The sequence below is a fragment of the Chrysochloris asiatica genome, unplaced genomic scaffold (assembly GCF_000296735.1).
Source record: "Chrysochloris asiatica unplaced genomic scaffold, ChrAsi1.0 scaffold00007, whole genome shotgun sequence".
NCBI lineage: Eukaryota > Metazoa > Chordata > Mammalia > Afrosoricida > Chrysochloridae > Chrysochloris > Chrysochloris asiatica.
In genome coordinates, this window is record NW_006408525.1 from 37,969,134 (window position 1) to 37,985,542 (window position 16,409).

A 16,409-nucleotide genomic window follows, 5' to 3' on the forward strand; every position below is an offset into this window, starting at 1 on the left:
CCCTCTCCCTTCTTGTTTACTGTCTTTCCATCTTCTTTTGATGCATTCTGCATCAGCCAATATTTGCCGGTGGAATTCTTCAGTATTTCAATTGGAGGCTTCAATTGTTACTTCACCTGGAGGAATGCTGAGCTTGTTCTTCCCTTTTGGTTTTCTAACTCCAGGTCTTTGCACATTTCATTATACTACTTGACTTTGTCTTCTTGCTATGCCCTTTGAAAATTTCTCTTCAGTGCTTTTAATTCCTCATTTCTTCCATTCTTCTTAGCATCTCTACATTAGAGAGCACGTTTCAGAATCTCTTCTGACATACACTTTTGTTTATTTATTTCCTAACTTTTTATTGTGAATTGGGTGAAGGTTTACAGGCAAGACCATCAGCTTTGCATTCAATAAACTATACACTTTGTTTCATCTCAATGATTATCTCCCCTCCCTGCAACAACAGTCATCCTGCTTCCTCCCTGTGGCTTCCCATGTGTATCTCATATTTCACAAATGAACAGAGCAAAAAATATTTGATGTGCACTTACAAAACAAAAAAATATATATTCATTTAAATGTTCAAAGAGCACATTCTGCTAGCCAGGCTTCTGCCCATAGGCACACAGCCTTTCTCAGTCTGTGGGCCTAGAGTCCACCACTAGTCTGTCTTTCCATGCCACTGCCTCTGCCAGGATATCTGCGGTTGATGCTTTTTGAGGTAGGGGTCTCATGCTCCACTCATACTTTTCCTTCTTGATGGTCCTCAGATTGTCTGGTACTGAAATGAAAGATGAACTACTCCCTCTTTTTAGTTACACTTCTTCTACAATTATAGTTGTGACAGTCACAATTAATCCTGCTAACAGTTACCATTGAACCATAAGATCTTATCACTGCCATCCCTTATCCCCTTTCACCAGACCCATCTGGGAAAGAGGGAAACTATTCAGTGGGATTCCACCTTACCCTCCTCATTCTGAAGCTAAGCATAGTTATGAAAGTTTATAAGCCAGCCATTTTCATGCCTTTTTAGTAGCCCCCGCCCATTTTTGATAGCTATTGTCTACATTTCTCGTCCCTATCAGCCCAGTATACTGAGCAAACAAGGTTGTTCCTTTCTATGAAGAATCCTCCCATTCCAGTTGGAATTTTGAGTCACTGTAGTCACAAGCAAAGCTCCAGTTCATCAAAGTGTAGCAATTTGCAGTTGTTGACAGTGTCAAACATCTTATCTTCCCCTGGCCCAGTTTTGGTCAACTAGCCATCCAAACTAGGTCAAATGGGTACTAGCTGCTAGTTCTCATACACCTCCTTGCCCTTCAGACTAGGGGCTAGGCACCAGGGGCTAGATCAGTGCCCATGGACTTAGGAGTTCATACATCTTCTTAAACTTCAGCCAACCCTTCCTCTTCTCTCATCTCAAGATCGACAAGTGCCAATGGAACATGGTGAAACTCAGCCCAATGACATCCATTTTTGTTTTTTCTTGCTTTCCTATCTTATTAATGACCTTCTGCTTTCTTCTTATATGATGTTCTTGATGTCATACCACAACTGTTCTGGCCTTCGGCATCAAATCTGTTCTTGAGATGATCTCTAAATTCAGGTGGAATATGCTCACGGTCCTATTATGGCTCTCGCAGACTTGTTTGAATTTTCTTCCACTTCAGCCTGAACTTATGTATGAATAGTCGATGGTCTGGTCCACATTCGGCCCCGGCCTTGTTGAACTGATGATAGGGAGCTTTCCCCCCATCTCTTCTTACAGATGGAGTCAATTAAATTTTTGTGTGTTTCATCTTGTGTGGCCCAGATGTATAGTTGCCTTTTATGTTGTTGGAAAAAGGTATTTGTAAAGAAGAAGTCACACTGGTTTTGGAAAATTATATTATGCAATCTCCAGCATCATTTCTATCACCAAGGCCATATTTTCTAACTACTGACCTTTCCATCTACCTACAAGGAAGACCAATTATTACCATTAGTATTAAAGTTTATGCACCAACTACTAAAGCCAGTGATGATGAAACTGAAGAATTCTGACTTCTACAGTCTGAAATTGATCTATCAGCAATCAAGATGCATTAATAATTACTGGTGATTGGAATGTGAATGTTGGAAGCAATGAGAATGGGTCAATCTTCCTTCGTAGTATTCTTACTACGTCTTGTGGTAAATATAGCTAGGATTACGTATAGTCAGACTTCGGTACATATTGTTGTTTTTGTTAATTGCCTTTGAGTCGGTTCTGACTCATAGTGACCCTGTATAGGGTTTCCAAGGAGCGGTTGGTGAGTTTGAACTATCAGCCTTGTAGTGCAGTGCTTCTCCTACAGCACCACACCAGGATTCCCCTTACATACTAGTCACACAAAAAGTACAGCAATTTATTTAAGAATAACCCTGTTGTTTGGGCAAATAAATATTCATATTTTTGTATAGCACCATCTAGCAAAACTTTCTGTGATGATGGGAATGTTTCATAGCCTGCTGACTCATACAGTAGCCACTGAGGACCTGAGTTTTAAGTCACTTGAATAGCTACATGGATACTGGCTACCGTATTGAACAGTGTAGTTCTAAACCAAGGGCCGTGTGCTGGACCACTGCACATCCTGACCGATGGCTGGCCTACTGGCTGTGTAGGTGGGGGACTGGATGGAGACTGGACTTAGAGGTTGCGTGTTGGTGCTCAGAAACTGGCTTCACCACGGGGAGACTGTTATCCTGTGCTTGGTTGTGCTTACATGGGTACTCCCGTCTTTGATGGTGGTCATCCATGGTCGAGATTGTGTTTTAGGTTGTAGGAGAACAGAGGGTATCACCTCATCAGAAAGGAAGCAGTTTGTCCTTTCATCATTAGGGGCCCTGGCAGTGTGGTGCTGTGGCACTCATTTTGTTTGGGTAGAAAAATCAGTGTCTAAAAATCTGATGCACTGAAGGCTTTTCATCTCACAGGGACTTACAAGGCAGACACTTAGTGTCCTTGAGCTCCAGAAATGAGATGGTGACATAAATGATGAGTGAACACTTTAAGGGACTTGATACAATATCATTTCACACAGTCATAAAACTACTTAGCTCTTCATTAATTCCCCAACAGCTAATGTGCTAATTCATGATCCTTTTTAGGTATTTACTAAGGCAAGGCCAAGTGGCAACAATTTACAAGAAACTGTATGGCTTTGAAAATAATGACCTGCATTTTCTTAGACTCTTTTTTTCCCCCCAGTAAGTCAAGTTTTTCTCAAATTTGTCGCTTAATTTTTTTTAAATGAGTGAGACTTTGTAATAGTATTTTTAAAATTATATAAGTAGGTTTATTTTGTCTTTTTAGTAATTGATAACAAAGAAACAGTTTTAAGTACATTGTAAAACTTGGTTGTAAGGGAATTAAAAATACTGAATCTTATACTGTTCAACATTGTTGATTTAAATGGGTGACCTTAGAGAAAGTTTTAAGTTTAAAAAAATCAGGTGCTTCATTTAAAAATAGGCAAGAAGAAACGTATAAATTCTAAAAGTGCTTATGGATCTCTGGTCCGTTTTTAGTTTTGCTAAGCATCTTATTTTGTTTTCTTTTTATTTCTAATAAAATTTCTTTGATATGTTATGGATCATTGAAAGTTATTGCTATTATTTGGTTACTTTATTTACTGCACTATTAATTGTTGCTATTTATTTTTATTTAGGAGTCCTGGTGTGGCACTGTAGGATAAGCACTGGACTGCTAACTGCAAGGTCGGTGGTTCAAACCCACCAGCTGCTCCTCAGAAACTCTAAATAGGGTTGCTATAAGTTATAACTGATTTGACAGCATTTAACAACATCAGCTTATTTTTGTTTTATTAGTATTTAGCAATACTCAAAGAATATTTTGCAGATGGTCTAGAGCTGTATGAACTGCTAAAAATTTGAAATCTAAGGTTAGTTCTCATTTTAGTTGTTTGATCATTTATAATGCAGTAGTGGGAGTTCTGGTGTGGCGCTGGGGGCTAATGTGTCAGACAGCAAAGCCGTTTGAACTGCAAGGTCAGTGGTTCATGCTCACCAGCTGCTCCTTGGAAACCGTATACAGGGTTGCTATGAGTCAGAACTGACTCAATGGCACTTCACAACAACAAGAAGTTGTACAGTTTTGAAAAAGTTTTGCAGCTGTGAAGTATAATGTTTTGTTAGCCATGTATGAAAATGTACAGTTTAAGGGACAATTATGTGTTTTTCACCCAGGGAAGAGAGAACCTATTAGAAAACACAGGAAAAGCCCTTTGTCCTTTGGCTGTCCTTCTCCTATGGCCTCCTCTTCTGCGAGGAGCCCACTGTTCTGAATTTGGCATAAATCCTTTCTTTGTTTCTTCCTTTTTTGATTCATGTTGTGGATAGCCTTTTCAGATGTGCTTTTGTCACTCACTGGAGTTTTGAGACTCATCCATGTGAATGAATGTATCTGTGCTCATTCTTTGGTGTTTGATGATAAACTTCTAAAATAAAAGCATGACATTTGTATAGCAAGGCACACGGATTTTAAGTAAAAACCCACTTCCTTCGAGTTGGTTCCAACTTGCAGCGACCCTGTCGGACAGAGTGAAACTGCCCCTTTGGGTCTCAGAAACTGTAAATCTTTAAGACAGACAGCCTCATCTTCCTTGGTCGGAGCGCTGACAGGTTCAATGCACCAACCTTGTAGTTAACAGTCTTGTGCTTAACTCACTGCCCCGTGAGGGCTCCATCTTAAGTAAAGCATGGACTTTTAACAAATGAAAACCACCTTCCAGATCAAGGTAGAGAGCATTTACCAGCTCCCCAGACACCTTTATCTTGCTCCCTCATAGTCATTGGTCTTCCCCAAAAGTTAACCTGTTCTGTATTATAACTCATATTACCATAGATTCATTTTAACCATTTTTGATTCATAAAGGATGTTGACTTTTGTTGTTTGCTGATTTTGCTCAGCGCTATGTCTCTGAGACTGATCCAGATTGGTGCATTTAGCAAGGGGCCATTTAGTCTCTTATTTATCACTCTGAACATACCACAATTTCTTTGTTAATTCTATTGTTATTAGACATTTGGGTTGTTTCCAGTTTTTGCTTATTACAAATCATTCCACTGTGAGCATCCTTTTACAGGTCTTATTGTACATATGTACACATTTCTGTTGGGTGCTGACTTGGAAGTTCAATTAGAGTTGATTCTGACAGTTTTTGCAGTGGTTGTACCAATTTGCGTTTCCACCCATAGGATGTGGATATTTCTGTGGCTCCACATCCTCGCCTGGGTTTGCTTGTCAGTTTCTTTTAATTTTAGCAGTTCTGGCAGATTGGATACGCCATTTTAATTGGCATTTTCCCTCATGATTGATGCTATTCTCTATGCTGATTGGCTATTTGAATATCCTCTTTTATGAAGTTTCTGTTTTAGACTCTGCCCAATTTTTTAAAAAAGGGATTTTCTGCCTTCTCATTATTGAATTACCAAAATGTTTGATATATTCTGGATACAAGTCATTTAGGGATCTGTGTACTACAAATACTGTCTCCAGCTCTGGCCTGCGTTTTCACTTACCTGGTGTCTTCTGTGGCATGATATTATTTATGAAATGGTTTTCTGTATTAGCCTTCTCCAGAATTGGGTGTGAAATGCCAGCCTGTGGTTCAACCTAACTCTATGGTCGAGTGCTTACCCATTATATGAACTCCTGGTATGGCACTGGAGGATGAGTATTAGATTGCCATCCACAAGGTTGACAGTTCAAATCCACCAACTGCTCCTTGGAAACCCTGTAAAGGATTGCTATGAATCAGAATTGATTGACTAATCATATTGTTGTTGTTGTTGTTAAGTGCCATTGAGTTGGTTCTGACTCATAGTGACACTGTATATATAGGGTTTTCGAGGAGCAGATGGTGAGCTTGAATCGCGCACCTTGTGGTTCAAAGTGACTTTGCAGTCCAGTGCATTAACCCACAGTGCCACACCACTGGCTAAAATGATAAAGGCTGACAGAATCAGATTGGATTATTTTGTGAAGAATTTGAAATACACTCCTTATGGCAATATAAAACAGCACAACCACTTTGGAAAAGAGTTTGGCAATTGTTTTATAAAGTTGAAGCTGACTTAACATTTGACTGGACAATTCTATTCTTAGCTATATGGTCCAGTGGAATGAGAGCACTTCTCACAAAGACTTGAAGTTGAAAGTTCATAGCATGGGGCTGGGGGAGGGAGTACACTGACTCCCAGGGAACTTCAGGGAGCTGTCAGAGCTGATTTTTAATCTGAGTGCTGCACAGGTGTTCACACTGATCAGAAGTCATCAAACTCTACATTGTAACTAGGTGCAGTTTTATTGTCTGTAAATTCTACCTCAGTAAAAATCAGGTTTTAGTGAGGCTGAGGTTTCCTTGGTGTGGCCTTTTCAGTTGCAGACCTGTGAACTGGAGACAAGTTATTTCTCCTAACACACCCACAGCAGTGGTAAGACAGGGACTGGAGAACTGCAATGAAATTTTTTATTCACTAGACAGTGAAGAAAGGTGATGGTTACTCTCCTGCAATTCTGAAATCCAACCAGGCTTCTGGCGCCAGATTCTTGCTTAAGGCTCAGTGCTGCCTCCTGACCCAAGGTCTTCATGACTCTGCTCTTTGGTTCTTGGCTTTGTTCATTTGAGTTATTTTTATTTTAACCATAATAAATTTTCTGTGTTTTAAGCTAATTGTTTTTTAAGCCCGCTTCCTGTTAGTAGGAATTTGGAGACCCTAATGTCTCATTTCATTTTGAATTCTCTGTATCTTTCATATTAAGTCATTATAGCTCCTTAAGAAAAACTTACGTGTTTCCTCTGTATCAAATTATAAGCCACAACATTAGACAAAAGCCATATTCACAAATTTACTAGAGATGGATCTTGTCTATTTTGGCATGACAGTGGGGTATAATGGTAGAATAATGTCCTAGGCTGGATTCTCTAGTCACGCAATATCAGTGAGTCCTGCCATGGCACTGCAGGATAAGCACTGAATTGCTAACCAAAAGGTCAGTGGTTCAAACCCACAAGCCACTCCTTGGAAACCTTATACAGCATTGCTATGAGTCGGAACTGACACATCGACACTTAGGAACAACATACAGAGAGAGATTTAGATCAAGGAATGATACAATGCAGAGGTGGCAAGTTCAAATCTGTGGGCCAGAAGTCAGGCTGGAGGCTTGCCCTGATTCATGTAGTTGCAGGGGCTGATGAAGCCACGGTTGGCAGGTCAGATGGCAGGCTGCTGCTGACCTTGGATCTGCAGGCAATATGACAGGCTCAAGTTCAAAGAACCAGAGGTCAGATGACAAGCCAGATACAGGCTCCAGACCCAGCAAAAAGCCAACAAGCTTTTTGTCTACTATTGAAAACAGATCCCACCCTGAGGAAACTTCCTCTCAACTGACTAGCTGCTCATGGCAGACCTCCCTCCTCAGGGACATGATTAGATTAGGTCTTAGCACTGGATGACTCTGTCTTAACTGGCAAGCCGCTGGGAATCCTGGCCCAGTCAAGTTGACACAAAACCTTATTATCACAAACACCCTGTGGTGCTTAGAGTCCTCATTGTTTAGCAGAATTATTCTAAAAAAGAGATACACCACCACCACCGTTTGTTTATTTATTTTATAACCTTTTTGTTTTGCTGAAAGTACCTTTGAGGCACTGACCAAACTTTGAGTTCTTAACAAAATGTCTTTTGGATGTACCCTTAAGATTTTGACTCTGAGTCGATGTTCTGCTGGAAAACTTTTGGATTTTGCCTTTGCCCTGGGATTACTTCTTTCATTCTTTTGTTGGCTGAAGAAGTTGAGAATGAAAAATAGTGTGTTTTCAACCTGGTAAATAAGTCCTAGGTTAGAAATACTGCCTTTAGATTCTGGATTCATGGATCATTTTATTTTTTAGTTCCTTTTGCTCTATTTTTAGTTCCTTTTACTCTATTTTTTAATTCTTATCATGTTGTTAGCTGCCAAGGAGTTGCTTCCGATTCACAATGATATGTACACAACAAAACGAAACACTGCCTGATCCTGTGCCATCCTCACAATTGATGTTATGTTTTCATACACAGTGAAAACGAAGCATCTGACACTTTACTGTTTTACCTGGACATCTGTCTAGCCAATTGAAAATATCATTAAGTGTATTTTGTGTTTTACACATTACCACAGGAGACAATGGTGCCGAATTTTCTACCTCTCTATTGTAGGGTTTTTTCTTCTTCCAGCTTCTAATACCATTTGTCTTCTTGTTTGCTAGCCTTATTCTTGAGGTCCTTTAAACTCTTCCTGCTGTCTCTTCTTTAAGGGGGTGCTACATGTTTCAGGCTTCTGTTAGTTCAGCACCCCACTTTTAGGAGACAGTTGATGCATCCTTTATTCATTGCTTTGAAACAAGCATTCCTAATTTGGTGATTAAAATGACAATGCCCTTCTCTCTCCTGGTGATAGTTAGCTGGACTCACTGGGCACATCTTTTGCTCTGTGTTATTTTGGCTGGTTCTGCACTCATTTGTGTATTTGGCTGGAACATTGAAGATGGCTCCGTCATGAACACCATGGCACACTGGTGGTGGGGATGGCTGGCAGTTTGGGCTTAGATTGGTCCTCTCCCTCTTCCCAAGTCGTCTTAGAGCCTTCCCTTTTCATGTGACTTTTCCAGCAGAGCAGCTGAACTTCTTGATGGTTGCTCAGAGTTCCCAAAGTGTCAAGGGGAGACTGCTAAGCCGTCGTAATGATTAGGCCTGGAACTGGCATGGTGTCATTTCTACTGTGCTCTGTTGAGGACGGTGAGTCATAGGTTGAATCCAGATACAGTGGTTCATTGAGGGCCCATCGAGCTGCTGCACGCTCCTAGTATCTAATGAGAGCATCATGGATCAGTTACCAAGTCAGCTGAAACTGGGCTCAGGTTTTGAAACTAGTCTATGCCCTTTACCTTTCCTGGGCATACAGCTTCTTTTCAGCCACAGCTTTCAGAAATGGTGAACCAACACTGGTTTCTAGCTTCTTTCAAGAGCAGGAAATCTCCATCCCAGTGTCTGATTTCTAGAGATAAGGTTGACTTCGCTTTTCTATATTAGGTGGGGAACTTTTTTAAAAAAAGTTTTTATTGTGAATTATGTGATAGTTTACATGGGAGAACATTAGCTTTTCATTCATCCTATCGTATGTCATTTCACTGCAATGATTACAGTCCCCTCCATGCATCATCAGCCAACCAAAGGGTGTACTCCAGAAGCCTGCTTCCTGGCCGTCAGCACACAGCCCCTCTCCCTCCCTGAGTCCAGAGTCCCCAGCTGCTCCATCTCTCCACCTCATGGTCTCTGCCTCCATTTCTGGCGTCACTGCTTCTCTGGGTAGTGTTGGTGGAGAACTTTTTTTAAAAAAAATAATTAAATTAATTTTTTATGTTACTTAAAGTATCGACAACAGAACGAACACCATTTCAACAATTTCTATGATTCAGTAACATTAATTATTTTCTTGTGCATTCGCACCTGCTTTTTCTGAATTGTTCCTTCCCCATTATCATAAACTCATTCTCTGCTAAGTTTCCTATCCAATCTTTTGAGTGGCTGTTTTCAGTCTGATCCCATATTCTTTTAAAAAGAGCACAATGCTCAAGGCAGATGGTTTTTGCCAGTTAAGCGAGGGGATATTTTCGGTTTAAGGCTTAAGGTTTAAAGATTATTTCAGGGCAATAGTTTCAGGGGTTTATCCAGCCTCCATGGCTCCCGAAAGTCTGGATTTTATGAGAATATAAAATTATTTTCTGCATTTTTTCCCCCTTTTGATCAGGGTTAGTCTGTAGAATCTTGGCTTTAAATGTTCAGTAATGGTAGCCAGACACCTTCCAGTTCAGCTGGTCTCATGGTAAAGGAAGCCGTTGTTCCTGGAGGCAGGTAGCCACACAGCCCTTTTCTTATTCCTGTTCCTGACTCTCCCTTTTCCTCTGTTGCTCCAGGCGAATGGAGACCAATTGTTGGACCTTGGATGAGCGTTTGCAAGCCTTTCAGACCAGGTGGGGAACTTTTATTGTCTCTTACTTTTCCAGAGTCAGACTTCCTGCTGTCTCCAGTTGCTTCTTTGAAATAATCTGCTGACTTTCCGTTTTGTTTCCATCCTTTGCATTACCTTGTATTTTTAGTCCAGCCAAAAATGGTGTCATAAGTTTATTCTTAAAGGCTCTTTTCTGATACAATTTTGGTTGGCATAGCCACTAAATCCTTCATTATTGTTTTGCCACTTTCTGATCTTTTCTTCTTTCTGGAACTCTTATTATCCCAGTGTTAGAGGTTTTCAATCTATCCTCTTCACTTGCTTTTTTATTTATTATGTTTACCCATTTACCTTTTTTCTCTGTGTTTTGGAGACTTTGTTGAACTGGTTTACAATTTGCTGACTTGGGTTTTTTTGCTGTGTTTTTCTGTTAGTTTCTTCTTCCATTGTGCTTTGGAAATTTGCTAATCACAGTTTTCATTTGTAAGCACATTTCTGTGATCATGGATTGTTCATTCCCTTTCTATTTATGAAATGTCTATTTGAATCACATAGTGAATACAAATTAAATCTACAGTTTATACGCTTTCTGTTTTTTTTTGTGTTTTTTTTTTTGCAGTAGCTTTCTTTTGCAGGAGGAGATTTGATTGGTCTTCCTTTGTTGTTGCTGCTGTTAGGTACCATCAAGATAGTACCAACTCATAGGGACCCTATGCACAACAGAACGAAACACTGCCCAGGTACATGCCAACCTCACAATCATTGCTATATTTGAGTCCATCGCTGCTGCCACTGTGCCAGTCCATCTCGTTGGGGGTCTTCCCCTTTTGCTCCAACCCTCCACTTTACCAAACATGATATCCTTCTCTAGGGACTAGTTCTTCTTGACAATATGTCTGAAGTATGAGAGACGAAGTCTGGCCATCCTGGCTTCCAGGGAGCATTCTGGCTGTACTTCTTCCAACATAGATCTGTTTGTTCCATGGTACTTTCAGTATTCTCCTCCAACACCATAACTCAAATGCATTCATTCTCCTACGGTCTTCCGTATTCACTGTCCAACTTTCACATGCATATCAGGCTATTAAAATTATCAGTTTGAGTCAGACACACCTTAGTCCTCAAACTGACATCTTTTCCCTTGAACACTCTGAAGAGGTCTTGTGCAGCAGATTTGCCTAATGCAATATGTCGTTTAATTTCTTGTTTTCCTTTAGGCTCTTCAGTGTTGCTCTATGTGTCATTGTTTATGTGTGTTCATCTTTACAGAGAAGTCAGTATTCTTTAGTTAGAATCAGATAGATGCTGGGAGAGTGTTTCTGGATTCCTGTCAAAATATTTTGGCAATAGGGTAAAATGAAAAGGAGAAAAAAAGTATATTTCTTACAGTTTTTATCTTTAAGAGAGCTGAAGAGACAATTGGATGTTAGGGAATTTTGCTCATGGACTTAAGCTTTTCTGTCTTCATTTTGGCACCCTGAAATGAATTGGGCTCCCTTCCCCTTTAGTAGTTGGCACAAGTACCGCCACCATGAGCTCACTGTGGCCAGGCCTCCTAGGCCACTTGTAGGCTTTTGTAAAGAAGAGGGTTGAACTTTTCACGCTGGCCTCCATCCCCATCATCTGAATTTGATTTCTCTTGTATCTGCATAGAGTTCCAGTAGTCCAGCTAGGGGAGAGAGTCACATGGCAAGAAATGAACGCTGTATGCCAATTGTCCTGCGTTCGTTTCGTCAGTCAGATTGTAGCAGCGATATACTCACCTTCCTTAGTTGGCCCAGCTGCCTTCATGAGGAGTTGGCTTCCGCAGTGCCTTGGCCATCATTGGAGCATGTTTTAGGGGCAACATAATTAATTTCGTTTTGGACATGTTGAATTGGAGGTGGTTGTTGATAGATGCTATCGAGTTGGTTTTAACGCCTATAGTGACCTCATGTACAATAGATGAAACAGTGCGCCGTCCTGGGCTACTCCACCTTCGTTGCTGTGTTTGAGCTCATCGTTGCATTCACTGTTTGAGTTAATCTTGTTGAGGATCTTCCTCCCTTTCACTACTCCTCTACCTTACCAGGCATGGTGTCCTTGCCAGGGACTGCTTATTCCTGATAGCATGTCTAAAGTACGTGAGAAGTCGTGCAGTCTTGGCTTCTAAGGAGCATTTTGACTGTACTTTTTTCAAGACAAATTTACTCATTCTTTAGGCAGTTCCTGGTATGTTCAGTATCCTTTGCCAACACCTTACTTTAAGTGCACCGATTCTTTGGTCTTCCTTATCCATTATGTGAGCTACTGAAAATACCGTGGCTTGGGTCAGCTACACCTTAGTCTTGAAAGTGACATCTTTGCTTTGGATTGCATGTAGAGCTATTTAGTTCTTATATAGTGGATTTAGAGGTCAAGAGAGCAGCTTGGGCTGGAGATGTAGCTTTGGTAATCAACTATTTGAAAAACGCATGATGTATTGGATCATTCCAGGAAAGCATATACAGTGAACATAAAAGAACATAGGGTTACAATATGTGTGCGGTAAGCAGGGAAGGAAAGGCTAGTAAAGTTACTGTAAAATGGATTTCTGAAGGATTGCATGAGAACTAGAGAAGAGTGGTTCTTTGGGGCCAGTGACAAAGCATCTTTAAGATGCCATGTCTCATATGTTAATGAGATCCATCAGCAGTATATAACATAATTGATGCCCTTCCTTACAGGAGTTTCAGGGTGAATAGAAGTCAGAATGTAGTTGATTGAAAAACATATGACAGGTTAAGATGTGGACTAATAGCTTTTATGAAATGCACTGTGAAGAGAAAAGTTGATTTGTACAGCCAGCTACAGTGAATTACAAAGAGTGCCCTGTTTTATGTATGCACCTGGTGTGATACAGTGTTAAATGTTTCAGGTCTCTTTTTTTATTAATCTTTTGTATGAGAAGAATTACTTTTAATATTGAAGCATTTTTCAATTTTTAAGTATAGCTCTTTTAATGATGATGAATTAATCTTTTCTTAAAGAAGAAAGTGCCACAGCTTAGCATGGCGTATCAGCTTGCATCCTCCCAACTTGCTGTGTTGTTGTTAGGTGACATCAGGTCAGTTCCTACTCATGATGACTCTGTGTACACGAGAAGGAAGCCCTGCCTGGTCCTGCGTAATCCTCATCCCTTGTTGCTCTGTTTGACCCATTGTGGAAGCCACCGTGTCATTCCATACTCTTATCGATACAGTATGATGTCCTTTCCAGGGACTGGGTTGTTCTGAAAACGTGTCCAAAGTACTCCCAAGTACTGAGTTTAAATGCTAGTAGGTCACGTAGTGGTTACGAATCGGGCTGTGAACTGCAAGGTCAGCAGTTTGAAACTACCAGCTGTTCTGCGGGAGAAAGAGGAGGCTTTCTGCTCCCGTAAAGATTTACAGCCTCGGAAACCCTGTACAGGGTCGCTCTGAGTCGGAACTGACTCCACAGCACATAACAACAACAACAAGGTCACCTAAAGCACACTGACTGATGAAATTATTCTCAAATTATTACTTTACCTATTTTTCTCATATGCTTTTTTTTTTTTTTTTCTCATTTGCTTTTAACCATCTGGATATCTGGGATATTATGTAGGAGTATTAAACAATTACCAACTTTCTCTCTGAAACAGCTTTTATAGACATTTAAAATTATTTGAAAGCTAGTTTAAAGAATATTGCTGTATTAACTTTGCTACCAAAAAAATCACATTTGTTCTGAAATAGTATTTTGTTTTTTGGGTCCTTAGTGTGCCTTATGGTTTGTGGAGGAAATCCTAATACAGTTTACGATTGGAAGCTAGTGACTTTCATTCATTATAAAATGGTTAATTTCTGTATAGTACAACTTGAAGCAGCTCTTCAGAATTGTGAATGTTCATTGAAGCAGACTGAATAACAATATTGAAAAATAATAACGAATTACTGTAGGCTAAAGTAGGACTTTTGAGAATAGTTACTTTTTACTGTATTTTTTTTATTGGAGAAGAGTTTGTTATTGTTAAAATTCCTTTCGAAGATTAAACTAGTGTCTTACTTACCATATTTTACCTGAATTAGCATGCTGGTGCAGTAGGATCAGAACTAGACTGCTAACTACAAGGTCAGCAGTTCAAACCCACCCACTGCTACTTGGAAACCCTGCTCAGGGTTGTTGTGAGCCGGAACTGACTCAGCAACACTTAATAGCAGCAACAACACATGTGCAGCACAGATCATCGAGGACAGAAATACCTGGATTTTGTTACATCGTTCCTAATTTATTCACACTTTCAGCTACTTGAAGGTTTTGCTATTTTATGCATTTTAAGACTTTTTTTTTTTTAAATTCCAACTTTCCTTTGTGAATTGAGTGAAAGTAAACAAGACAAGATCATCAGCCTTACTTTCAACCAATCATACATTTTGTTTCATCTAAATGATTACACTCCCCTCCCTGTTCTTCTTGATGTGCAACAAGAATCCAACTAAACCTGCTAAACTTCAAAACAATTCTCTTTTCTGAGCGTGTGTGCTTCATGTTCTCTCTTCTTACACTTTGGAAAAGGGGAAGGGATGAGAAAAGATATCAATAGATATGGTTTACTATGATCCCACTGAAAAGTAACGTTTATTTGTAAGCCAGTTTGTGGCATTTAGGTGACATTTTATTCAATCAAAATGAATTCACATGTGGGAAATGCAAATGTTTGCTGTTTATATTTTGTTTTTCTTTGTGATTTACGCATCAAGGAACCCTGGTGGTGCAGTGTTTAAGTGCTTGGCTGCTAACCAGGAGGTCCACTGTTGAATCCCACTGACAAAGACAAAGTGAGGCTGTCATGTACAACCTTGGTACCCTTGGGGGTCGTCCCCTCCTAGCGGCTGCTCTGGGTCAAAATCAGCAGCTGTGGGGTTGGTTTTCTGGTTTCTGGTTACATCCTTATTAACATAAACAATCATCTCATTTCCCAAAATTAAAAAAAAATAAAAAGAAAAAATTGAATTTCTAGATTTATACCCTTGTAACCTCTGACTTCCAAAATTCTGATTGTTACTGTTCTTGTCTGTTAGTAGGGAACAGTACACGGGGCAGCTCCGAATGAGATCCCACTCTGTGAGTCCAACCTATGGAGAAGATGGAAAAAATGTCACCTCAAAGATTTCTGTAAGATCAGACTTTCCTTTTGTTTATTTGTTGTTTTAAAATAATTCCACCAAGTTTTGCTTTTATGCTATCAAAGGTCCAGTGCTTACTTAGAAACACTGAATACGATCTGAAAAGTTTCAGTGAACATCCTTGTTGCCTATAATCCACAATGTTCCTTCTGTTAGTGATTCTGGTGAGAATATGACTTAATCTGTTGTTTCTCATGTACACTGCAGAATCATTTTGAAAAAAATTGTTTTAACTATTGTTTAGTTTTCCAAAAATTTATCTTTTATTCAATGCATGTATAAAATATTTAGATATCTAGTGATCATAAAATTAAGAAAAAAATTGAGATTAATTTGTAATAAATTAGGAACTGGAGTCCCTGGGTGGTACAGGCTGCTAAGGCGCTTGGCTGATAACTGAAAAGTTGGAGAATTGAGTTCATTCAGAAGCCCCTCAGAAGAAACGTCTGGTGATCTTGTTCCGTCATTTCAGCCATTTAAACCCTATGGAGCACACTCCTCCTTCGACATATATGGTGTCACCCTGTGTTAGGATGGACTCAGTGGCTTTCATCTTGTCTTTCTAAAGTAGGGAACACTGCTGTTCTGGTGACGATGAACCACTGATAGCTTCAGCTGTGAGTGCCTCCTGTTGGTCTACTTACTTAACGTGCTCAGTTTGAGCAAGGTGTGAATGAGTGTTTCAGTTACTTTTGTACAGAGATCCTTTGGATTACTGCAGTTTATATGAAGGATCTCTGGGAGTGTAGTGGGTTGTGAGTTGAGCTGCTAACCACAATGTCATCTATTTGAATCTGCCTATCACTCCTTGGGAGAAAGATGAGGCTTTCTGCTCCCGTAAAGATTTACAGCCTTAGAAATCCTATACTGGGTCGCTGTGACTCAGAGCTGACTCTATGGCACACCACGACCACCAGTTTATATGGATTCCTCTTATGGTGTGGCACCGTCAGATAAGCACTGGACTGCTAACTGCGAGACTGGTGCCTCAAACCCACCAGCCACTCCTTGGAAACCCTCTAAAAGGTCACTGTGAGTCAGAACCAACTTGATGGCATCTAACAGCAACCACAACTTGTATATGATTACCTGTATGAATTTTGTTTATAAGACAGATCCTGTATAATGCATGGTTGTCTTAGCACATACTGCATTTTCTCCAAATGCAGTTAAAAATGTTAAAACAAATATGTAGGGCTTTTTTTGTTGTTGTTGTT

The 16,409-nt window shown here is 39.9% G+C and overlaps 1 protein-coding gene across 1 annotated transcript in view; it reads left to right on the plus strand.

Moving 5' to 3' along the window:
* CEP112 (centrosomal protein 112kDa) overlaps positions 1-16,409 on the plus strand; it is a 594,823-nt gene that overhangs the window by 34,466 nt on the left and 543,948 nt on the right. The window contains exon 4 of the mRNA XM_006833735.1: positions 15,088-15,181. Coding sequence (XP_006833798.1) covers positions 15,088-15,181 — 94 coding nt within the window. The remainder of the gene's footprint in view (positions 1-15,087; positions 15,182-16,409) is intronic.